The sequence below is a fragment of the Carlito syrichta genome, unplaced genomic scaffold (genome assembly GCF_000164805.1).
Source record: "Carlito syrichta isolate Samal-C Ts95f unplaced genomic scaffold, Tarsius_syrichta-2.0.1 Scaffold315852, whole genome shotgun sequence".
NCBI lineage: Eukaryota > Metazoa > Chordata > Mammalia > Primates > Tarsiidae > Carlito > Carlito syrichta.
In genome coordinates, this window is record NW_007259948.1 from 185256 (window position 1) to 210420 (window position 25165).

A 25165-nucleotide genomic window follows, 5' to 3' on the forward strand; every position below is an offset into this window, starting at 1 on the left:
TGTTTTGCCAACCATGGCATCTGGAGATGACAGTCCTATCTTTGAAGATGATGAAAGGTAAATGTCTTTCGTTGCAATAGAACTAGCCCTTGACGTTTTCAGGATTGCTATGTTCATTCAGAAAAGTTATGTATCCTGGCTAGTTCAGTAAAAGCACATTAGTAAAACTGCAGAATGCAAGGTTCTGCTTTTTCATGATCGAGCAGGGGTGGTGAATACCTGGCATGGAGGTGGCAGCCAGCAACGTGGCATCCTTCTCTGCAGAACCTCGCTATGAGGTCCCCTAACTCCTCTCAGCACAGGGTTCTTGGAAACACCTTCAGAATCACAGAAAATCCATTTGCCATCTCTGATTTGGAGGATACAAAGGAGATCAGGGTAAACAAAGGAAGATGTAGTTAGGAGAAGAGGCTGGAGCCGGAGTCCCAGGTCTAAGTCCCATCTCTGTCATTTTGACCTTTGGCATACCCTTTGCCTCTCTGGGCCTCATCTGTAAAATAAGGATATTGACAGTACCCTCTAGCTCATGGTGATTCCATGAGTTTATATATTTAAAGCTTTTAAAATAGTGACTGGCACACAGTAAGCACTTAATAGCTGTTAGCTATGACCATTATTACTGCAGTAAATATTACTTCTCCTAAACCTAAAAAGATATGTCAATATCAAAATGCTAGTTAAATGTTGCATGTGTATCATATGTCATACATGCCATTCACATAGGAAATATATATTTTATATAAAAATATTAGTATTAAACCGGGCTCGGTGGCTCAGCCTGTAATCCCGCGCCTTTGGGAGGCTGAGGTGAGTGGATTGCCTGAGACCATGGGTTTGAGACCCGCCTGGGCAGCAAGACCTCATCTCTATAATTAATCAAAAAATCAGCTGGGCGTGGTAGTGTGCACCTGTAATTCCGGCAACTCGGACGGCTGAGGCGGAAGGATCGCCGGAGCCCAGCAGGTCGAGGATGCGGTGGCCAGGAGCAGCCAACTGCACTCCAGTCTGGGCGACCGAGTGAGACTCCAACTCAAAAAAAAAAAGATTAGTATTAAAATGTTTAAATTGTGCCAGAAATTTTTGACAAACCAGAATCTTTAACTTCTTTAAATAAGGTTTTCTGACCAGGCTCGGTGGCTCAGTCTGTAATCGCTTTGGGAGGCCGAGGTGAGTGGATTGCCTGAACCCATGGGTTCGAGACCCGCCTGGGCAACTTGGCAAGACCTCATCTCTACAATAAATCAAAAATTAGCTGGGGGTGGTAGTGCGTGCCTGTAATTCCAGCTACTTGGAAGGCTGAGGCGGAAGGATCACTAGGGCCCAGCAGGTCCAGGCTGTGGTGGCCAGGAGCGGTCACTGCACTCCAGTCTGGGTGACAGAGTGAAACTCTAACTCAAATAAATAAATAAGTAAATATAAATAAATAAGATTTTCTGTAGTAATGTCAAGAATTATTATTTTTTATGACATTTAAAAATCATTTTCATCTCTGTTTTGGGACATTTCTTCCATGACTGCTTTTTCCCCCCAGCCTTAGTATGATAAATTAGAACCCTTTTTGTTAAAACAAATCCCTCATCATTTAAGTGTGGAGGGTTTAGAGAGTTCTTATTTTGGAGTGATGAGATCTGAAAAAGATAGATCAAATCCTCTGGCTTTTAAGCGGGGTGGGGGGGGTCGGGGAAGAGGAAGGGCTGTTTGCTGACCTTTCCATGTGCTGGACTGTTGCCTGGCCTGGAATGCCATCCAGGATAAACTGATGGAGTCTTAATCCTATTACCGTTGAGGTGGCTTTTTTTAGAACTAATCGGACTGTATGCCTGTTTATGGTACCTGAACAGGAAGAGTGAAGAAGAGGGAGAAAGTAGCTACATGCAAGTAAGTCGGAGTCTAGGTAATATCGCTGTAGTAGTTTGACATTTTAGGAGTTTTAATAACCTGATATTCCCATCTTGGAAGGATTAATCGGTCATTTCATTACTGTTTGTCCCATTGTAATTGTTTTATTTTATTCCTTTAGCCCTCCTTATAGCCTGGAAAAAATGGCAGATCTCGTAGCTGTTTGGGACGTTGCTTTAAGTGATGGAGTCCACAAGATTAAATTTGAACATGGGACCACATCAGGCAAACGAGTAGTATATGTAGATGAAAAGGTAGGAAAAAACTTACTCTTAAAATATGGTATACAGAGAAAGCTGATTTTGTTAATGTAGCCTCTTCATATGTGAATTCAGGGCTTTTTCTTTTTTTCTTTTTTTTTTGGAGTTGGAGTTGGAGTCTCACTCTGCCCAGGCTGGAGAGCAGTGGCACACTCACAGCTACCCTAGCCTTCGCCTGCTGGGCCCCGGCAATCCTTCCACCTCAGCCTTCCAAGTCGCTGGAATGACAGTGCGCGCTACCGTGCCCAGCTAATTTTTTTTTTTTAATTGTAGAGACAAGATCTCACCAAGTTGCCCGGGGTGGTCTCAAACCCATGGGCTCAGGCAGCCCACTCGCCTCGGCCTCCCAAATTGCTGGGATTACAGGCTGAGCCACCTAGCCTGGCCAAATTCAGGGCTTTTTCTTTGTAGTAGTTATTTTCTTGTTTTTGGCCTGTATAATTTTGCTGTGCAAACTAATAATAGTTATATAACCCATAGAATATGACATCTAATATTTAAACTTAAAATGACCTTATTTTCTAAAACCTTGGCATCATGAATTCATATAATCATATGTAAATAGCATTGTCTTTGTTCATTTAACATTTCTAAAATTAAATATTCGTGTCTCTTCCATAGTGTATTTTAAACGTTTGAATTTTATTACCTAGGAAGAGATAAGAAAAGAATGGATGTTCAAATTAGTGGGCAAAGAAACCTTCTACGTTGGAGCTGCAAAGACTAAAGCGACCATAAATATAGATGCTGTCAGTGGTTTCGCTTATGAATATACTCTGGAGATCAATGGGAAGAGTCTCAAGAAGTATATGGAGAACAGGTCGAAAACCACTAATACTTGGATGTTACAGATGGATGGTCAGGACTTCCGAGTTGTTCTGGGTAAGTTGGTGCTGCTTCCATAGAACTCACAGTTTTTTGATGATGGCTGCTTGATTGGTTCCTCTGACTGTCTAGACCTTTTATGGAATTTGAGTAGGAGACGGAGGTCCTACCTGTAAATGCAGGTCTGTTTCCCATGTGTCCTGTGCGTGTGAGGCAGTCATCTTACCTGCTTGTTTTATATGTAAGAAATCTCAGAGCCAGGTTTTATAGTGATGAAACTGAGGAGTATACGCTTAGGTTTAAAAAAAAGTAATATCGCTACAGACTTTGTTATTATTCGGCATTTCTCTTTATAAGTATATCTTAAAGGTGGTGGGAAATCGAAGATGTATTAGTAAAAGACATTTTTCTCTAGGTAGCAATAGATTTAGGACCGCATTCGATCAAAGCCATCAGCGTCAAAGTCTGTATAAGAGTAGCCATTTTTAAAAGTGACTTCTTTTCAAGTTATCCCTAGTATTTCCTGCATCTCTTGTCACTAAGTTAAGACTGTTTTGGTCATTTCATTGACTCATTTATTTAGAGAATGTTGATTGAATACCTACAAATTGCCCGTCAGTGTGACAAGGACTGAGGATACATAGATGAAGAGACCTTGTCCATGCCTTTAAAGAGTCCACAGTCTAGTTGGATGCCAGCAAATACCATTTTATTTTTCAATAAAAAATGTATATCGGTAATACATGCAAATAATTAAAAAAATAAAAACAGAAATCTCCTGTATAGCTTAGTTATTGAAGAAACTGGATCAATTGAGCTATACTAAGCTCCTGTATAGCTTAGTTATTGAAGAAACTGGATCAAACTCTGGAAGAGTTTCCTGTGATCTGAATTGTGCTGATTGTGTCACTGTGCTGGTCCTCTGTCCTTTCTGTTTCCTGCAGTCTTGACCTCCTGGGCTCAGGGGATCCTTCCACATCAGCCTCCCCAGTTGCTGGAACTACAGGCACGCCACCATACCTGGTTAACTCTTGGTGGTTGACTCTGAGGAATTAATCAAATTAAGGCTTAATTTTTTTCCCCCAACAGGACCACTTATATTTTACTGCATCAGGAAGAACATGATGTTTGTCCCTTTTTTCTTTTTCTTTCTTTTTTTTTTTTATGTTGGCAACATTAATGCTTAGTGCCTGGATCTGTTAATGAGTTGTTGCCAACTGGTGAGATTCCTGTTCCGTCATTCCTTGTTTATTTGCAAGAAGCTTCTATCATTAGAAGCTTATGAGCCGTCACCTACGATTCAGTCACTTTGTGGTTCATTTTGTATAGGAAATGCAGGATGCCTGCTGATTTTTCCCTTTATTCACTAGCTTTAAAAATACTGACCGGCCTCCTTTTCTTCCTCTAAAGGTGATCATTTAGGCTTTTAAAAATCACTGTTAACCCTCGGGTGCGAACATTTTGATATGTTCAGTACCTGCAGTTACTCTGGCGCTCACACTGTCCCACGTTTGGCTGGCAAGGGGCTCCTTAGACTGGCTCCCGAATCCTTCGACACACCGTCTGTAGGCTCGATGCCTTCCTTGCTGTTTGGATGACAGGGTGTTCCAGGCTCCTTTTGAATATTTTCTGCCCAGCTGTGGACTCATCATTTCTCCCAAGAAGCCCTGGTTTCTGTTAGAGGAAAATGGTATTTCAGGAGCATAATCTGGCCGGGCACAGTGGCTCGTGCGTAATCCCAGCACTTTGAGAAGCCTGGACAAGAGGACTGCTTGAACCCAGAACTGCCTAGGAAACATAGCAAGAACTTGTCTCTACAAAAAAAAAAAAAAAATTTAAAAAATTAGCCAGGTATGGTGGCGTGCCTGTAGTTTCAGCAACTGGGGAGGCTGATGTGGAAGGATCCCCTGAGCCCAGGAGGTCAAGACTGCAGTGAGCCGTAATTGTGCCACTACATTCTGGCCTGGTGACAGAGTGAGACCCTAATTCAAGAGAAAAAAAAAAGCATTAATCGGGTCATATGCTAATTGTTTCCAGGTTTTCAGTGGATGGGGCAAGAAAATTACACACATGAATGAATTGATAGAGAAAGGGAGGGAGAAAGAAATCTTTTAGATGAAATGTGAGTTTACACTGATCCTTGTCATTCAAATTCAGGAATACAGACAGGCTTTCCCTTAACCTCATCTAGAGTCCGTGGCTCCTTTTCTCCATGCCGAGAACCCTCAGGGTTGGAGGACGATGTAGTTAGGGCATCACATCATCGCTCACCTGCTTCGTGCCCCACTACACCCGCAGCATCGTGGTGACCAGCACTGCATTGCCAGCACTGATTTTATTATCAAAACCTGTCAACTCTCTCTGCAGTCCTCCTTCAGCTGCAGTGACAGGGCATATACAGCCTGGACACACGGTCTCTCCCCACCCTGCACTTAGATCTATAGGTGAATGCTTATGCATTGCTCTCAAGTCCTGACACTGCTTCTCCCTGGTCTTTGGGTTATCCGATTGTTCTCCATTACATTCCTTAGGAAGGACTCATGGAACAGTATTCCTGGAGCTCTTGCCTATGGATGACATTTGTCTGTGTCTTTTGTACGTGAAAGTCCATTTGGCCAGATACAACATTCTTGATTCACATTTTTTCCTTAAGTATCTTACTTATTTTTATCTTTTTGGAGTTGGAGTTTCACTCCGTCGCCCAGACTGGAGTGCAGCGTCCACTCCCGGCCACCGCAGCCTCGACCCCGCGGGCTCCGGCGATCCTTCCGCCTCAGCCTTCCGAGCAGCCAGAATTACAGGCGCGCGCTACCACACCCGGCTGAGTTTTGATTTATTGTAGAGATGAGGTCTCGCCAAGTTGCCCGGACGGGTCTCGAACAGGCCATCCACTCACTCAGCCTCCCCAGGCGTGGGATGACAGGCTGAGCCCCGAGCCGGCTCTGAGTAACATTTCATTGTATGGATGTGCCCCAGTTTGTTTAACCGTTCACCTACCGAAGGACATCTTGGTTAGATCTCACTTTTGGCAGTTATCAAGAAACCTGTCATAGACATTCACGTCCGGGTCTTTAGGCGAACGTTTTACAGATCATCAGGGTAAATACCTAGGACCTTGATTGCTGTGTAACGTGGCAAGACTGTGTCAGGTTTCCGAGAAGCTACCCAGCTCCACAGTGGCTGTGCTATTTTGCATTTCCACCCGCAATGACGGAGGGTTCCCTCTGCTCTGCCTCCTCACCAGCACTTGGTGTTGTCTCTGTTCTGAATTTGAGCCATTCTAAAAGGTGTGCAGTGATAGCTAAGATAATTTGTTTCAATTTGCCGTTCTCTAATAATACATGGTGTTGACATCTTTTCACATGCATGTTTGCTATTTATACATCTTCTATGGAAGGATTTATTTGTGCAGACCTTCTGATCATTTTTAAATGTGGTTGCTTGTTTTCTTATCCTTGAGTCTTCAGGTTCTCTATATATTTTAGATTACAGACCTCTTTGTCCAAAAGTATTTTACAATTATTCTCCTCCAGTTGGTGGTTTGTCTTTTTATCTTTATTTCTTTTTCATTAAAAAAATTTTTCTCTTTTCATCATCTATATCCCTTAAGGAATTAATTGTTGTGTTTATTTGCTTTGTGTTCCTTTTAGTTTAGTCTTCATTTCTGAATTTTTATTTTTATTTCTGATTCTTTACTGAGTTCTATTACTACACTTCTCGAGTTTTTCTAATTCTTATTGTGATTTCCTTTCATGTCTTTCATGATTGTCTTAATTTCTGTAGCTTATTTTGAGTAGTGTATTATGCTCTTTATCTTTTGGTAGGCATGTTTTTCTGATGCTTTTATCATCTCTGGTGATGATAGTGTATTCTTTTTTATTATTTTAAAAATAGAATTAGGGCTCAGTGCTCTTCTTTGCTCACTTTTATATGAAATTGGTTTTCCTGAATTTGTAGACCGGCATGTGACACACACGCACACAGACATACACACACACGCACACACACTACATAAGTGAGTTGCATGCAGGTGAGGTTTAGACTTGTAGCTGGCCCTCTTTCCCACTGATCATGGACCAAGTACCCAGGATGCTGCCATGGCCCCCCATCACCCTTTCCTCCCTCCCCAGCAGTGTCTGGTGTCTGCCAGTCTCACCCTTGTGCCCATGTGACCAGTGACCGGGGTTCACTTACCAGTGAGAACAAGCAGGATTCAGTTACCTGATAGCTTACTTAGTTCGATGGTCTCCAGCTTCATCCATGTTGCCACGATGGCCATGATTTTGTTCTTCTGTGTAATATTCCTTCATGCATATGTACCATATTTTCTTTATCCAGTCCATTTCCAGTGGTTGGCTGGGTCTGTTCTATGTTTTTGCTCATGTGAATAGTACTGCAATGAACATATGTGTGTAGTTGTCTTCTTGGTAGAGCTATTTATGTTCCTCTGGGGATATTCCCAGAAGTGGGGTTGCTGGATCATATGATAGTTCAATTTTTAGTCCTCTGAAAAATCACCACACTGCTTTCCACAACTAGCTTACATTCCTACTAGTAGTGTGGAAGCATTCTCTTTTCTCCACACCTATGCCAGTAGCAGTTGTTTTTTGACTTTTTTTTGAGTTGGAGTCTCACTCTGTCGCCCAGACTGGAGTGCAGTGGCTGCTCCTGGCCACCGCAGCCTCGACCTGCTGGGCTCCAGTGATTCTTCCGCCTCAGCCTTTCAAGTAGCTGGAACTACAGGCGCGCGCTACCACGCCCGGCTCACTTTTGATTTATTGTAGAGATGAGGGCTCGCCAAGTTGCCCAGGCGGGTCTCGAACCCGAGGGCTCAGGCAATCCACTCACCTCAGTCTCCCAAAGGCGCGGGATTACAGGCTAAGCCACCGAGCCCAGCTAGACTGAGCATTTTTTCATGTTTGTTGGCTGCTTGAATGTTTGAGAGGTGCCTGTTCATGTCCTTTGCCCACTTTTTAATGGTGTTTTTTGTGTTTTTCCTGTCAATTCATTTGAGTTCCTTGTAGATCCTGGAGGTTAGGCTTTTGTCAGATGCATAATCTGCAAATATTTTTTCCCGTTCCGTGAGTTGTCTCTTTACTCTCTTGATGGTTTCTTTTGCTGTGCAAAAACGTTTCAATTTGATAAGGTCCCACCTGTCAATCTTAGCTTTTGTTGCATTTGCTTTTGAGAATTTGGCCATGAATTCATTGCCTACTCTGATGTCCAGGAGGGTGTCCTCTAAGTTTTCTTCTAAGATTTTTATAATTTGAGGTTTTACATCTAAGTCCTTGATTCATCTTGAGTTAATTTTTGTATATGGTGATAGGTAGGGGTCCAGTTTCATCCTTCTGCATTTGGTTAGCAGGTCTTCCTGGTTCCATTTGCTAAATATAGTTTCCTTTCACCAATGTTTGTTTTTGGTGGCTTTGTTAAAGAGTTGGTTAGAGGACCATGGTTTTATTTCTGGATTCTCTGTCCGTTTCCATTGCTCTGGTGTTTATTTTTGTACCAATACCATGCTGTCTTTGTTACTGTAACCTTGTAATAAAGTTTAAAGTCTGGAAGTGTGATGCCTCCAGCTTTGTTCATTTTGCTGAGGATTTATTTAGCTATTCAGGCTCTATTTTTGCTTCCATCTGAATTTCTGAATTGTCCTTTCCATGTCTGTGAAAAATGATGTTGGTAATTTGATGGATAGTGCACTGAATATGTAGATTGCCTTGGGTAGGATGGATATCTTGACAACATTGATTCTTCCAGTCCATGAGCATGGGATGTTTTTCTATTTGTTTGTGTCATCCTTGATTTCTTTGAGCAGTGTTTTGTAGTTCTTATTGTAAAGGTCTTTCACTTCTTTGGTTAGGTGGATGTCATTATTTTTGGTGTGGCTCTTGTGAATGGGATTGTGTTTTTTATTTGGTTCTCAACCTATTTGTTGTTGGTGTATAGAAATGCAACTGTCTTTTGTGCACCGATTGTGTGTCTTGAGACTTTACTGAAGTCATTTGTCAGTGCAAGGAAACTCTCTAGAGTTTTCTAGGTATGGACTCATATCATCCACAAAGAAGGGGAACTTAACTTCCTCTTTTCCTATTTGTGTACCCCCGATCTCTTTCTCCTGCCTGGTTTCTCTGGCTTGGACTTGCAGCACCGTTTTAAAGAGGAAGTAAGCGAGTGGGCATCCTTGTCTTGTTCCACTTCTTAAGGGGAAGGAATGCTTTCAGCTTCGGCCCTGTAAGCTTTATGTTGGTGGCAGGTTTGTTATAGATGGTTCTTATTGTTTTTAGGAATGTTCCTTTGAGGCCTAGGTAGTCGCTGGTTTTTTCAGGGAGGGATGCTGGATGTTACTGAATGCTTTTTCTGCGTCTGATGAGATAATCGTGTGGTTCTTGGTTTTACGCCTGTTAATTCATGAATTACGTTTATAGACTTAAGAATGTTGAACCAGCCCTGCATCCCAGGAATGAAGCCCCCCTTGTCACGATGGAGGATTCTTGAGATGTGTTGTTATATACAATTTGCTAGAATTTTGTTGAAGATTTTTGCATCTATGTTCATTAAGGAAATTGGCCTAGAGTTCTCTTTCCTTGTTGGGTCTTTGCCAATTCCGGGTATCAGGATAATATTAACTTCATAGAATAAGCTAAGGAGAATCCCTTCCTTCTCAATCACCTGGAACACCTTCAGAAGGTCTAGTATCAGCTCTTCCTTATATGTCTTGTAGAATTTATCTTGGTGGGGAAGTTTCTTATCACTGAGTCAATTTCTTGGATTGTTATTGGTCTATTTAGGGGTTCAATTTCTTCCTGTTTCAACCTTGGGAGGTTGTGTGATGCCAGGAATTCATCCACTTCTAGATTTTCTGGTTTATTTGCATACAGATGTTCATAGTTATCTCTGATAATCTTTTGAATTTCTTCAAGGTGAGTTGTGACACTGCCTTTTTCATTTCTAATTGTGTTTATTCCAACTTCTCTCTCTTTTCTTTTTGGCTAATCTGACCAGGGGTCTGTCAATCTTATTTATCCTTTCAAAGAACCAGCTTTTTGTCCTGTTGATCTTTTCTGTGCTTTTTTGACTTCTATTTTGTTCAATTATGACTTTATTTTAGCAGTTTGAATTTTTCTGCTAAATGTAGGATTTAATTGTTTTTGCCTTTCCAACTACTTTAGGTGTGACATTAGGCTATTTATTTGAGATCCCTCTGTTTTCTTGATATGTGCATGTAATGCTCTAAACTCCCCTCTCAGTACTGTTTTGATGCTATCCCACATGTTGCATCTTTGTTTTCATTTGTTTCCAGGAATCTTTTTATTTCGACCTTGATTTCTGTGTTAACCCCAAAGTCATTCAGAAGCATGTGGTTTAATTTCCATGTATTTGTGTCTTATGGGAAATTTCTGTTGGCAGTGATACTTAGTTTTATTCCATTGTGGCCCAAGAAGATGCTTGGAATTAATTCGTCCTTTTGAAATTTGTTCATGCTTGATTTATGCCTGAGAATGTGATCAGTCTTTAGAGTATATTCCTTGTGCTGATGAGTAGAATGTATACTCTGATTGTTGGGTGAAGTGTTCCATAGATGTCTATTAGGTCCAACTGGTTAACTGTTGAGTTAAGGTTCTGGATTTCCTTGTTAATTTTTTGCCAATAATCTTTCTAGGGCTGTAAGCAGAGTATTAAAGTCTCCCACTATGATTGTATGAGTGTCTCTGTCCTCTCTTAGTTTAACTAGCAGTTGTATCCATCTGGGTGCTGCTGTGTTGAATGCATATATATTTAAGATAGATATTTCTTGCTGGTGGATAGAGCCTTTTATCATTGTGTAGTGTCCTTCTGTGTCCTTTTTAAGTCTGTTTTGTCTGATGTAAGAACAGTGTGTTTGTCTGAAAGAATAGCTACCCTTGCTCTTTTTTGTTTTCCACTTTCATCGAAGATCTTTCTCCAGTCTTTTGCTTTGAGCCTGTCAGTGTCCTTTGCAGTGAGATGGGTTTCCACTTTCATCGAAGATCTTTCTCCAGTCTTTTGCTTTGAGCCTGTCAGTGTCCTTTGCAGTGAGATGGGTTTCATGGAGGCAGCAGAATGTTGGGTGATGTTTCCTTATCCAGTTTGCTACTGTTTGGCTTTTGAGTGGTGTGTTCAGTTCACTCACATTCAATTACTGGTATGTGAGGGTTTATCCCTACCATAATGCTCTTGAGAGGCTGCTTTGCTTTGTAGTTGCTGTTGTTTTTTAACGTTTTGCGGCTTATCTTTTCTCTTTTTGTTATTATTTTTTGTTTTGTTGTTTTTTAGTTAAACACAGTTGCTACTGTTGGGGTGACCTTTGTGGGATCCCTATTTTTGGGGTTTTTAAACAAATCCCACAGGTGCTCTGCTGTTGTGAGCTCCTCGTTCCCCTGGGGTGGTAGAATGTGAGGACCCAACCACAGTGGGTCCTGCTCCTTCTTCTGGGTCTCGCGGCCTTGGGGCCTTTTCTGCTGCACAGATGCATTCCCGCCGGAAGAAGGAGACTGCCAGAACCACAGGGACTTTGTCCCACCCCCAGCTCTGCCTCTTGCTAGACGGTGCTCAGAACTCAGAATGACTTTCGGTGCAGTTTACCCCCTGGGCTGAACTGCATTCTGATACCCAGCTGCAGCTCTCTGTGGGTATCTGGAGTGAGGAAGGAACCCCTGGCCACTGTAGCAGCACTGCTAGAATGGTGGTACGCCCTGTTGCCTAGAAGCACTCACCCCAAAGATAGGAACCACATATGCTTCCCCCAACTCCCCCTTCCCCACCTAAGGCTGATCTGCCTTCAGAACTCCAAAGCAGCAGAATCTGCCAAAGCTTGCCCCAGACCGGCACCCTAGGTGGGACCTGCCCTTGGGACAAGTGAAACCTAGGTGACCTTTCCCAGCCTGGGGGCTGACCGCTGAGCGCTGCCCGCCAGGTAGAGCTCTCAGAGATCGCATTCAGACTTGGACGGGCTCCCTGCTGTACGTGGGCTCTGGCAGCAGCCGCTGTGCTGGTCCTGACCCTTCCTCGTGGGACTGGAGGAGGGGAGCCATGGCAGACCGCCGTCTAGGACTCAATCCTTATGTTAAAGCAGGACTGCAGTTCCACAGGACCCTGGCACCTGGGGGGTGGGCCTCCTGGCTCCAGGCTGACAAGCCCCCTCTTTCCTCCTGCTCCCCGCAGGTCCAAGAGTCCTCTGTGGGAGGTGGGTGTGTCCCTGTCTCAGCCTGCACACCTGCCAGGGCCACCGGCCCTGGGGCTTTCCTTGGTCTGCCGAGAGGTGCAGGTGGGGGCCACCAGGCGACTGTCCTGGATCCCATGGGAGCGCAGCTTTGGATCTCTTTCTGCGGGTTTTGGAGAGTGCCATAGGAGCGCACTCTCCCCACACTTCCCCTAGGTCTCCTCTTTCCTTAGAGCTGTCCCTGCCGATGTGTCATGGTCGCTCTTGCTGGATGTTTCTTCTCAGGGTGGAGTTCTGTGCTCGATGGGTGCCAAGGCTGGTTGGTTTGGGGGTTGATGGGGCCGAGACTGCTCTGCCCTGCTCAGACCCCTCCATGCCTTTTTCACAGCATCCACCGTCAGAATGTGCCGAGCGTCTTCTGGCTTCAGCTGGGCTTCACTTTCCAGGAAGGACTGAGAACACCTGCTGGGATTCTCCAGCTGTCAGAGGCCCGGTTGTGTCCCCTGCTTCCCTCTGCATGGGGCTGCGACCACGTGGGTCTGGGAGTTGCCCATGGTCCCCACCTGGGGGTACTTTGGAGTCTGTGAGATAGATGCTGGCGAGGGCCTGGGGTTCGGTGTTGCTGTCCTGTTGCTCTTAATGGGGAGAATGCGAGGAAACCAAAAACCGTGCTGCTGCTGCTATTCATACCGTCTTCCTCATCACCTGTTTTTGAAACTTTAAAATTTTTTGTTGTTATTTTATTTGTAGGGACGAGGTGTCATTATGTTGCCCAGGCTGGTGTCAAACTCCTGGGCTCAGGCGATCCTCCCACCTTGGCCGCCCAGAGTGCTGCAGCGTCATCGTCTTGTAAGATGATTTCATCCCCCGCTGTGTGAGACTCGGCAGTCTCCCCCCATCCCCTCCGGCTTCTACCTCCACTCGACTCCTGTCTCCTCTGCCTTTTCTTGTATGTCGTCAAGGTGGTCATTGTCTATATTTCATTCTATAGCCACAGTTAAGTAGTCTGCATTCTTACCTAATTGTGTAAAACTTAGGTTGATTCTAAAATTTAAGACCAATAAATAACATGCTGTGATTATCCAAGTATTTTTTACATAGTGGGCTGTGATTACCCTTTTTCCGTTTTATTGTCATACCCCCTGTGCCACTAAAAGGAAGTTGCTTTTAGGGTCAAAGTCAAGTGGGTTTTCCATTTGGGAATCTATAGATTGCTCAAAAGCATACTCCATTTTAGTTTGCTTCATGATGGACGATCACAGTTTTGTTTTTCCAGGCCTTTTTGTTTTTTCAGACAGGGTCTTGCTCTGTCATCTAGGCTGGAGTGCAGCTAGCACAGTTCACGGGAGCCTAGAGTTCCTGGGCTCAAGGGCTCTTCCAAGGGCTCTTCCTTCCTCAGCCTCCTGAGCAGCTGGGACTACCAGCATGTACCCCCACAACCGGCTAATGTTTTATTTTCTTGTCTTGCGATGTCGCCCAGGCTGGTCTCAGATTCCCAGACTCAAGCAATCCTGCTGCTTCGGCTTCCCAGAGCGCTGGGATTACAGGCCTGAGCCACAGCATCCGGCCTGGCTGACTTTTGTGTTTGTGGTAGAGAGGGGATCTTGAACGGGCTGGTCCAACTCCCGGCCTCAAGCAGTCCTCCCTCCTCAGCCTCCCAAAGCGCTGGGTTACAAGCATGAAGCCAAGGTGCCTGACCACGATATGGCCTTTTTTTTTTTTTTTAGATGGGTTGCCTGTCTTTTTGTTTTGTTTTGTTTAGAGTCAGGGTCCCACCCTGTCGTCCAGGCTACTGCAGTGGTGTGATCATAGCTGACTGTAGCCTCAAACTCCTGGCTTCAAGCGATCTTCCCCCCTCAGCCTCCCAAAGTGTTGGGATTTCAGGCGTGAGCCACCATGCCTGGCCATAAAATCATTGTAAAGGCATGGTTTCACCATCTGTTAAAGCCCCATATGTGCAAGTATGTTGATGTTAACTTTAATCCTTTTGGAAATAAAATTTCCATTAGCAAGTAGTGAAACCCAGTGGTTCTAAAACTTTACTGTAGATTGAATCACTACATTCCTAACTACATCACTGTGAAATTTGGCAAAATAAAGGCTAAGACAAGGTCGGAAAAGCTGCCAGGAAGAAAAAAATGAGATTCAGACTGGCACAAAACTCCTCATTTAAAACAGCAGAGAATAGAAGCTACTGGAGAAAGGCTTTCAACAATTCCGAGGGAAAAGGATTTTGAAATTAACACTCTATGCTTAGTAAAAATATCCACTTGGCATGAGGGTCAGGCCTCTTTGCTAGATGCCCTGTGTCAGGAAACCATGCCAGGCCGTATCCAGGGAACAGCGGCGAAAGGGGGCGCTGCAGGGCCCAGTCCCTGGAGGAACAGAGGTGCCCCACGGAGGAAGCCCAGGGTGGCCACTCTCGGAGCCCCAGGCTGGGCTGGAGGGCAGCAGCCTCCCGGGAATGCTGTCGTGAAGAATTCCAAGCAACAGAGAACATGGGCAAAGATGCTCAAAGACCCGAGAGAGTGGGCAGAGAAAAATCGTATGTCTGCTTTCAACAAGCACAAAGAAAGTCGATCAGGAAAGCCTGGAGCCAGGTGACATAGCGAGACCCTGTCTCTACAAAAAAATAAAGATAATAATTTGGGATGCTTAATCAGCTACTTTGCCAACATTGTAATGAAATTGGCATCTACTTTTCACAGGAGAAAGAGAAATGGAAGAGACTACCTGAACTATGCCTAGCAGATTGTTAGTTCTCTTTCAATTGCCTAGGGGCCTGCCTGTCCACTTGCGAATTCTCTCAGGCCTTCAGATCAACATTTTTCTCTCTGCTCTTCTCTTTTTCTCTCTATTTGTCTGCCTCTTCTCTGTCCGCATGCGTCTGGAAGGGAGAGACCAAGTTCAGCCCAAACGTGTCCCTTTTGCTACTTGTCTGGAAGGGACGAGACCAGGGTTGTTCACTGAGGTAAAGGCAAAACTGCCGGGAGCATCCGACTGCTGGGGCTTCGGCTTCCCAGATCTGTCTGCCCTCTTGTGACTCAGACCTCTGCGTGCAGAGTCGTCATGAAGAGCACGGCTCCAGGGTGAGAGCTGTGTGGCGGGCAGATTCCTTAGCCTCTGAGCCTTGGTTTCCTCACCCATAAAATGGGAATAATAATAGGATCTCCCTCAGAGCGTTGTGTAGAGGTGAGATTTAGTTGATCTAATGCATATAAAATACTAAGCAGTGTTTCTCATGCAGCGGATTCTTCGGAAATATCTCTTGTGGTGGTTATGATTTCTCATGGGCGAAGAATGGGCTGGCCTAGTGTCTGGTGGTAAAAGCCTCTTATGCATATTATGGGGCAAGTTCTGATGCGGATTTTTCAGGTCAGCCTGGGCCTCAAGAGTGTCGGCCCAGTGGGACGGCCACGTCCCAGAGAGAGTCGTCGAGGGGCTGGTAAGCCTCGCCCCAGAAGTGTCGACGCTAATGGGCAGGCAAGCCCAGCCCTGAGAGTGTTGCTGCTTCAGTGGGCTGGCAGACACAGCCCTCTGGCGTCTCAGCTTCCGAGTCTCGCCTTCCTCTGGCAGCTCTCCTGGCTCAGCTGGCTCCACTGGCTGGCGGATCAGCCTCTGGGGTGCACGGCGCTTTGATTCCAATGATCTTCTGCAGCTCTTCGGGTTGGGGGTTCTCGTCTCGTGCCCAGGAAGAATGAGGGACACGGACAGCCGGAAAGCGAGAAAGCAGAATTTATTGAGAGGACAGAGACGATCCCACAGTGGGAGGGGACCCGCTGGGGCCCAAACTCTGGTGCTTCTGTAGCCTTAAGTCCAAGCTGATTGGCTAGCACTAGCTGTGAGCTGTAGCTGTTCGGATTGGTCTGTGTTAAGGACCCACCGGCAGGAGGTAGGGGCCTCATGATGAGCAGATTGGTTGCCTTTTGATCCTAGCAGTGAGTACCTCAGCTCTAGGTTGAGAGACTCACAGGGAGCTTGTTTAAGACAATGAGCAGCGGCTGGAATTTGCTACATTGTTGCGGGAAGACGGGCCTGTCTGTCTACCTAGCCTTTCTCTAGCTCTCTCGTGTCTCAGTTTCAAGTGACAATGCTATAGAACTTCCTATTGAAAAGTTAGAGCTGGCTCGGTGGCTCAGCCTGTAATCCCACGCCTTTGGGAAGCTGAGGTGAGTGGACTGCCTGAGCCCACGGGTTCGAGACCCGCCTGAGCAGCGTAGACTTCATCTCCACAATAAATCAAAATGAGCTGGGCGTGGTAGCGCGCACCTGTAGTTCCAGCTACTCAGAAGGCTGAGGCAGAAGGATCGCTGGAGCCCAGCAGGTCGAGGCTGCGGTGGCCGGGAGCGGCCACTGCACTCTGGGTAAAAAAAAAGTTAGGCGGCCAGAAAAAGCTTAACAACAAAAGCATGATGATTTATGGAGCCTATATCAGGTGCCAGATACCATACGAGGCCCTTTACATAAATGTTTGCTAACCCTTATACCTGCCTGTAAGAAAAGGAGTATCATTTCCACTGACCCACAGCGAGAGGGCGGTTCGGTGGCGTGATGTGCCCAAGAGCACTGCAAGGGCCAGTGGAGCTGAGGTCCGGCCTGGGGCGCCGCGTGCCTTTCCTTTCGCCCAAGCAGGTGCAGCACGGGAGAGGACCGTGGGGGTGGGGGAGGGCGGGTGGCCACCACCCCTGAGCCCAGCCGGGGAGTCAAGAGCGGAAGGTGGCCCTGGAGGTCTTAGGCTGGGCACACGCCCTGTCTGTGCTGAACACGCTCGCTCTCCGACTCTCCGAGAGCTTGTGCAGGACGTGCCTGTGAGCACTTGCCTGTGAGGTCCCTAGCAGCGGGCCATGTGGCCGAGGCGGCCCACAGGCAGGCAGGGAGTGGCCTTGGCGATGAGCACGCCGCACGAGCCCGCTTCTGAGTCCTGACAGCCTGGACGTTGTATCAGACAGGTGTGCCCTTGGGTTAACGCGCCATCCTGGATGGGTGATGCACTCGTGAGTGAGAGATCAAAGTGGTGTGAAAAGGTGCACCAAAAGGATCCCTCCCGCTCTGTTCCTGTCCGCCCCTTCCCCGTGAAGATAACCACTTCCTGGTGTTTCTTTGTTCAGATTCAAGCAAATACGAAGATCGCCTCCTTATTACATAGCAGCATCTGGCTTTATTCACTTAGTATATTCTGAAGATCCATTTATGTCAGGGCATAAGGAACTCTTTCATACTTTTTAATAGATAAGGAGTACATTTCCATAGTCAATAGTTAATTTGGTCGGGTGTGGTGGCTCACACCTGGAATCCCGGCACTTTGGGAGGTAGAGACAAGAGGATGGTCTGAGCCCATGGGTTCAAGACCAACCTGGGCAACTTGGCGAGACCTCGTTTCTACAATAAATAAAAAAACTGAGCCAGGCGCAGTGGCACACGCCTGTGGCTCCAGCTGAGGTGGAAGGATCGCCTGGGCCCAGCAGGTTGAGGCTGCAGTGGCTGTGATTGTGCCACCGCACTCCAGCCAGGGCGACAGAATGTGGCCTAATCAAGGGGAAAACAATTAATTGCATTCATTCCCAGTGGATGGGCTCTTGAGCTGCTTCTCATCTACTGCTGTAGAAGCCATGCAGATGGACAGCTTCATCCTCATGTGTCTTGGAACGCAGCGCACGTGTCATTTTCGCAGGGGCTGCAGGAAGTAGGGAAGTGGACTTCTCTGGGAAAGAGTCAGGGCGCTTCTCAGGTCAACAGACTTTCCCCTGGCTTCTCTCCGTGGCACTTTCTGCCACTTTGCTCCCCGCCCGCGGCTCTTTCCCCAGATCCTCCGTGGAGTGTGCTGCCAAACTCGTGGGGCTTTTTACATTCTGCTTGGTGAAAAATGGCAATTCAGGGTTGCTTTATTTGCTTTTCTCGAAGCTGCATGTTTCAGGCCCTTTTGCATTTCCTTCCCGAGGATGCCTGTTCACGTCTCTCGTTCTTTGGGGTGGTTGGTCTCTTTCTCCTGAATTTCTGGGAGTCTTCAGATAAGTACGTTTAGTCCATGTTTGTGCTGGGAGTTTCAGATCTTTTTCCCAGCCTGTCATTTATTGTATGACTTTGTTTATGGTTTTTGGTATTTTTTTTAATCATGCAATTTTTTTGTTTTTACTTTTATGTAGTCATATTTAATCCATTTTTCTTTCATGGCTCCTGGATTAGCCAAGCTTTTCAAAGAATGCCAGTAAACGGTTATGGAAAATCTGAGGACACGTCAGGGCGCACGTGCCACATAAAACGCCAGCTCTCACCACTGTTGCAGTCATCTCAGCACTGTGTACTCTGGTCACATGCTGGGACAAGCTGGGCTTCCCTGCAGCTGGGAACTGCAGAGACTGCCACTGCGTGGCCCCACCCATGTCTCCAGGACCCCATCTAGCCTGTCCCAGGGTCTCTTCTCCACTAAGTGAGGGTCCCATGTCAAGGCATGGGAAGGAAAGGCTCCCTTCAGACCGTGTTCCTGGAGCAGGTGACCACCAGGGTCAGGTCCCGACTGGCACCTCTGACACGACCCCCAGGCACGCCTCGTGTCACACAGGCCACACTCCCTTCTCTTCTTCGTCGTGATACCAGAGCTCGTCTCCTGGCTTCTCTCAGCGGCCAGTGCAGGCGTCTCTCGGGCTACTCCCCAGCTGCTGATGTGTGCTTGTGTGTGTGTGGCAGCCTTAGCCCATGCTGTGCAGTTCCCCAGCTGTGCCTGTTTTCCTCCTCATAATGCAGTGGTTTTTCTCCAAAGTGAAACTGTTATAAAAAGGAACAGAGATTATCTCACTACCCAGCAGGAAACTGGAGACGGGACCTGTAATGCCGACATGCTCTCCATCCTGTGTAAACCTGATGCAGCTTTCCTGGAGGGTCTCGGTGCCGTCATCCAGTGGGTCCATGTGGGGGGGGACCCTTTGCTCACGCATCTTAAGACACTTCAGGTGGGAAGGTCCCTCCGCACATCCTTCCATCGGCAGCCTTCTTCAGAGATGGTCCTTCGGGGCTTGTTCTGTTTAGCGAGACTTCGTCAGTTTGAATTGGGGCCATGACTTTCCCTTAAAAGATTGCTCTGCCTTGTTTTGGTTTGGGTTTTGTCTGTGAACAAAGAATAAATGTGGTTTCCTCAAATTTTAGGAGGGTTTCCAAGCCATGAAAAAGTGTTGCGTTTTGGCATATTAACAGGGCTTTAGAAACCCAGTGCATCAAGCTTTTCTGAAAATAATAAACATGAAAAGTTAACTTTTCTTTAAATTGTAGGATTATAACTTGCACAATTTTATGTTACTTTTACAGAAAAAGACACTATGGATGTATGGTGCAATGGTAAGAAAATGGAGACAGCAGTAAGTTGACCTTTTGATTTTTCTTGGTGCCTAAGTTACCTCTGAACTGTCGCTGTGTTTCCTAACATAGAGATTTTATCCTTAGCCAAGGTTTCGAACCCCTGGGTTCAGGCAGTCCTCCCGCCTCGGCCTCCCAAAGTGCTGAGATGACAGGCTTGAGCTTTCTGGAAACCTCTCCCAGACAGTGCCTGGAGCAGTGAGAGCGTGGAAAGAACTTGTGTTCTGAGCTGGCACCAGCCTCCCGCCTGCTTTTCCTCCCTGGCCTAGGCTTTGTCCTAAAGCATCACCACATCATGACATTCCTTCCCCAGAGGCCGGCACCCTCCTGTGTTCACCCACATTAAGTGGTGCCCGGTGTGCCCCTGCTTCTTGACCTCACGTGCCTAGAAGTCACTCGGGGTCTTGTGAAAATGCAGACCCTCGTGTTGGCCAGGCGCTGCCCGCACTGCTGGCCCACAGATCACACTCTGGACAGGCAGCTTCACACGGACACCCACAGCGGAGGGTGCCTTTCTGTAAGCGAGACTTTGAGAAAGAAGCGATACACACAATCGCAGATGACATGAAGGTAGACGGACAGGAAGGGGCACTGTCACGAGGCCCAGAAGGCAAGTGGGGTTTGTAGACTAGGAGGGCCAAGGCAGACGGAAAGGGGCCACCCCACTGCCTGGGTCTGTCATGCAGAAAGCCCCACCCGGATGCCAGTGCAGGCGGCCTCTGCTGCCGGTACTTGCAGGGCTGTGGCTGTGGGCGGGATGGACACAGGAGTGAGCCTCGGGCAGAAGTTAAGTAGTAGGGCAGAGAGTGGGAAGCAGGGAGTGTGGGACCAGTGCCGCCGTCTCCAGAGGTCGTTCCCATGTGGCGTGGGGTCTGCTGGCCAGGCAGAAAGCACTCTCCCCCGCGTCTGCCTTTCTTGCTGGCTCCAGACATGAACACCCACACGCGAGAGCACGAGCTCTCTTCTCCGGTCACGTTTTGCATGTTGTGTTGGCTGCCCTTATCTCATTTGCTTGTTGTAGCTATAGGACAGGGAGGAGGGGTGCTTTGGAGGAGAGCAGGCCGGGCTGTATGCATTCAGGAGACTCCCTAGAACCTGCCTGGCCTCGGAGCTGCTTGTTTCTGAGGAAGCGCCCAAGTCAGAAATTAAATGTTACAAAGACGGGCCAGATGCAGTGGCTCCCATCTGTAATCCCAGCGCTTCGGGGGGCTGAGGAGGGATGATGGCTTGTGGCCAGGAGTTCAAGATGAGCCTGGGCAACATTGTGAAACCCCGTTCTACAAAAAAAAAATGGCAAAGATGAAGCAGGGAATGGTGGCACGTGCCAATAGTCCCAGCTGCTCTGGAAGCCAAGGCAGGAAAACTTCCTAAGACTGGGAGTTCGAGGCCAGCTTGGACAACGTAGCGAGACCCCACCTCTAAAAAGCAAATAAACAAATTAATCAAAATAAGTTATAGAGATGAATGCCTTTCTTTTTCTCAGTCCTGGAAAATTTAGCCTAGGCTTACTCAAAATTGATTCTCAGTGCTTGAATTACTTCCTGGGTTAAAGAGACTCGACAGAAGTCACAGAGACGTCTCTTCTGCAGCAAGGCTTGACGAGCTCTTCGGTAGTCGCTGGAATGCCCTTTGGAGCAGCTGCAGCTCCCATGAACACGGACCACTTACCTGCTGTGTGCCCTGTGCTCTCCTTGCCTCCTTCCTGTTCCCTGTTTCCTACCTTGTAATTCTCTGGATCAAGAATCAGCACTTTTGAATCCTGTTTCCTCCCGCCCTCAAGGAAGTCTCCAGTACACACAGAAAGACTGTTGTCTTATGGTGTTAAGAATGTGGTTGCAGGCTGGGCTCCATGGCTCGGCCTGTAATCCCAGCACTTTGGGAGGCTGAGGTGAGTGGACTGCCTGAGCCCGCGGGTTCGAGACCCGCCTGGGCAACTTGGCGAGACCTCATCTCTACAACAAATCAAAAATTAGCTGGCCGTGGTAGCATATGCTTGTAGTTCCAGCTACTTGGAAGGCTGAAAGATCGCCGGAGCCCAGCAGGTCGAGGCTGCGGTGGCCCGGAGCCAATGAGATAAGGGCAGCCAACACAACTGCATTCCAGTCTGGGCGACGGAGTGAAACTCCAACTCAAAAAAAAAAAAAAAAAAGAATGTGGTTGCAGCTAGGTGCAGTGGCACGCACCTGTAGTCCCGGCTACTCAGGAGGTTGAGGTGGAAGGATCTCCTGAGCCCAGGTCGAGGCTGTGGTGAGCCATGATCATGCACTGCACTCCGGCCTAGGTGACAGAGTGAGACCCCAACTCGAAAAAAAAGGTGGTAAGTGAGGCACAAAGAATGTTCATCCCCCATTTTGCCTTTTAGTAACTGACAGCAAACCACGAAGCTTGGAAAGCGGCCCTTCATGACCCAGCTGCCTCCATGTGGCAAGGAAGCCTCGCCTGCAGGGCCGGGCAGGCAGCTCTGTGTGGGCGCCTTCCGCAGCGCCCGGCACGAGCTACGCCCGTGTTCTCCTTTCCCTTTTCCTCTCAAAGCATCGGGAGGGATGATGTCGGTTGCCCGGGATTGCATCTCCCAGCCCTCGCCCAGCCTCCGGGTCTTTCTCCAAGGCGCAGTGTCAGGGAGGGGAGAAGGACACACAGCCAGGGCCAGGCCTGGGCGGGCGTCGGTGCAGCTCCCCTAAGGCGCCATCCGCCAGGCGTCCCTCCCTGTTGCCTGTGCTTGCTTTGCTTGGCAACGCTGACCGTGGGCCCGTCTATGCTCTGGCTGCCAGGGTGAAGCCTGAGTGTGTTTCTTTGCTTCCTGACATCCCGGATTTTTATCCTCTCAGGCTCTTCTTCCTCCTTCTCTGTAATCAATTGGCTCTCATCTTTTTACTCTGCAGTCGCTGCTGTTCAAACAAAATACAGTATGAACCACAGGCATCACCCTCACATGCCATGTTAACTTTCCTAGTAGCCACATTTAAAAAAATTTAAGTGACGTTAATTTCAGAAATGTATTTTGCTTAGGTAAATATGTCAAAAACATCATCATTTAACATGCAACCCATCCGAAAAGTTATAAGTGAGTTATTGTCCATTCTTTTTTTTTTTGAGTTGGAATCTCACTCTGTCGCCCAGGCTGGAGTGCAGTGGCATGCTCACGGCCACCACAGCCTCGACCTGCTGGGCTCAGGCGATCTTTCTGCCTCAGCCTTCCAAGTAGCCGGAACTATAGGAGTTTGCTACCCCACTTGGCTTATTTTTTGATTTATTGTAGAGATGAGGTCTCACCAAGTTGCCTAGGCTGGTCTCGAATCCCCGGGCTCAGGCAGTCCTCTTGCCTTGGCCTCCCAAAGTGCTGGGATTACAGGCAGAGCCACCACGCCTGGCCTAGTTATTACCCATTCTCTGTTTCATCCTAAGTCTTCCAAATCCAGTTTCTGTTTATAAGTAGACAGTCTGTCTCATTTCAGACCGGTCATACTTCAAGTGTTCGGTAACAGCACTTGACATGGCAGTACCTTGGCTACTGCCAGACAGGGCAGGTCTGGGTCTAGTGGCCTCTCCTTTTATGTTCTCTGTGTATTTTGCTGTAAGCCACCTCAAACCCCGAAGAGTCATATCTTCAGTGGTTGAGAGCATGCCAACCCATCTTCGGCAAATAAGTAACCTGCTGTGTTCCTCAATGTCCTTATCCATGGAATGGGGGTAATAGAACGGCATCAGGGTTGTTGTGGGGAGGCAATGAAATAACGTGTATAGACTGTTCTTATATTGTATATAATAAGTGTCGTGTTTGTCATTTCTATTTCTTTGAAAGCACACATTATAGATACCTGGCCATGAGATTTGTTTATTTCCCCTCTGAAGCAAGATCCTCAAGGGCTTGCAGGAGTCCTAGAAAAGAAACTCTCCCTTCATAACGGAAATGTGACAACCGAAGTGGAGCTTTAGACTTTGCGTTGCGAGCTCGAGCCTGCGGCGAGCTTGTCGCTTCGCTCCCCCAGCAACGCTCCCAGGGGCGGTCACGCCCGAGACCGGGCGCGGCGTGTCCCGGACACCAACCCCTTCTCCTCTCGTTGGTCCAGGGCGAGTTCGTGGATGACGGGACGGAGACCCACTTCAGCCTCGGGCCCCACGAGTGCTACATCAAGGCCGTGAGCAGCGGGAGGCGCAGGGAGGGCATCGTCCACAGCCTCGTTGTGGACGGCCAGGAGGTCCCGGCGGCCGCGTGCCAGTGAGCGTCCCGGGGTCGAGATCCGGGCTGGCAATCACTGTGGCAACGAAACGTGCTCCGCGTGGACTCTCAGCACACTTAGTCTGCCAATGGTTTTATTTTTAGTGACCTGAGACGAAGATTCCAGGGGTCAGGGGAAAAAACAACAAACTATGTGCGCTCATCAAAGTTCCGATTTATCATGTAAATAATGTCAGCTGTTTTAAAGCCAAATGGAAAATACGATATGGACCAACATCACTGTTTCGCTACAGTAGCTTTTACTGTAATAAACACTCTAAAATAAATTTGGTGCTGCTTGATTTGTGTTTCTGTGAATGGGTAAGTCTTCGTGCAGTTTTAGCCCCGCAGACAAGCTGTCTCAATGATACCATTAGTTTAACTGAAACCTTTTCTGTCTGGAAATGTATTAAGGAAACGTCGGATAGTGTCACATAAGAGTCTAATTTAAAATGTGGGTTTCTGAAAACAGTTGTTTTGTCGCGCACAAGCGAGGACAAAAATCAAGAGGAGAGAAGCAGACGGGACATCAGAGGGTGCCAGGTGCGTCCTCAGGCTGCGTTCAGCAAGTCAGGCTGCCTCCCTGTCTGGAAGTGGAAGGAGCCCGAGTGTCCTGCCCTGGTGCCTGAACCGGCCCCTCCAGGGTGCTTCCCCAGAGCCACCGGCGCGTGACGCGCTCGAGGGCTGCTTTTCCCCGATGCTGCTTTGAGAGGCTTTCACAGCTGGACAGTCTCACCGCAGAGCCTCATGTGGGGCCTTTCCCATGCACTATCAGGCCATCCTCTGTGTGGGGCAAAGTCTTCATTTTCCAGGCCTGCTCCCTCTAGTTTGGCTAGTCACGGCTATTTAAGGGAGTCGAAATTACATGCGATGCACACCCGCCACATTTCCGGGGCTCGGCAGTCCGTGCGGCCAGTGGCTGCGGTCCTGGACAGGGCAGAATAGAACGTTTCCTTTCTCACCCAGCCTCCTTGTTGGCGCCGCAGACCAGCGTGTCTCGGGTGGAGCGAGGTGCTCAGCGTGGCAGAGGCGGAATGCAAATGCAGGCTTCTCGGACCCTAGGACCGTGCCCTCTATCACTGTCTCCCTGCTAGTAACACACTTCCAAGAATTCTGGAGCAGAACCAGGTTCTAACACTGGAAGAGAGACTGCAGGGCGGAGAGCAGTGAGGACGAGCGCCTCGAAGCCTTGACCGTCCTCCCTCCGGCGTCCTGTCGTTCTGAGGGCTCCACAACCAGCAGGTCAGCATCCTGCCTTTACAGAAACCCCTACAAAGGCTCTACCAGGAAGCTCAGGAGATGAGAGAAGGGCCTCTCGGAGGCACGTGAAATTCCCGTCGGGTTTGGTCTCACCGGCGTGGGCGCCGCGGCCTGCTTTCGTTCCTCTTGAGTCAAGGGCCTCTTTTAATGGCCCTGTTTCACCTGGTGCAAACA

The 25165-nt window shown here is 47.7% G+C and overlaps 1 protein-coding gene across 2 annotated transcripts; it reads left to right on the top strand.

The window, feature by feature from the left end:
* FAIM (Fas apoptotic inhibitory molecule) lies at positions 1 to 24018 on the top strand. 2 transcript variants are annotated; one of them, XM_008073475.1, is made up of 5 exons: positions 1 to 57; positions 2021 to 2153; positions 2813 to 3041; positions 19465 to 19514; positions 23583 to 24018. In XM_008073475.1, exons 1-5 carry the CDS (start codon positions 14 to 16, stop codon positions 23733 to 23735), a joined length of 609 nt encoding a protein of 202 aa, XP_008071666.1. In that variant the 5' UTR covers positions 1 to 13; the 3' UTR covers positions 23736 to 24018. The 2 variants fall into 2 exon arrangements, with proteins under 2 accessions (XP_008071666.1, XP_008071667.1); XM_008073476.2 differs by lacking the exons at positions 19465 to 19514; positions 23583 to 24018 and adding an exon at positions 12916 to 13254 and having other exon boundaries at positions 3 to 57.
* Positions 24019 to 25165: the final 1147 nt, after the last annotated feature.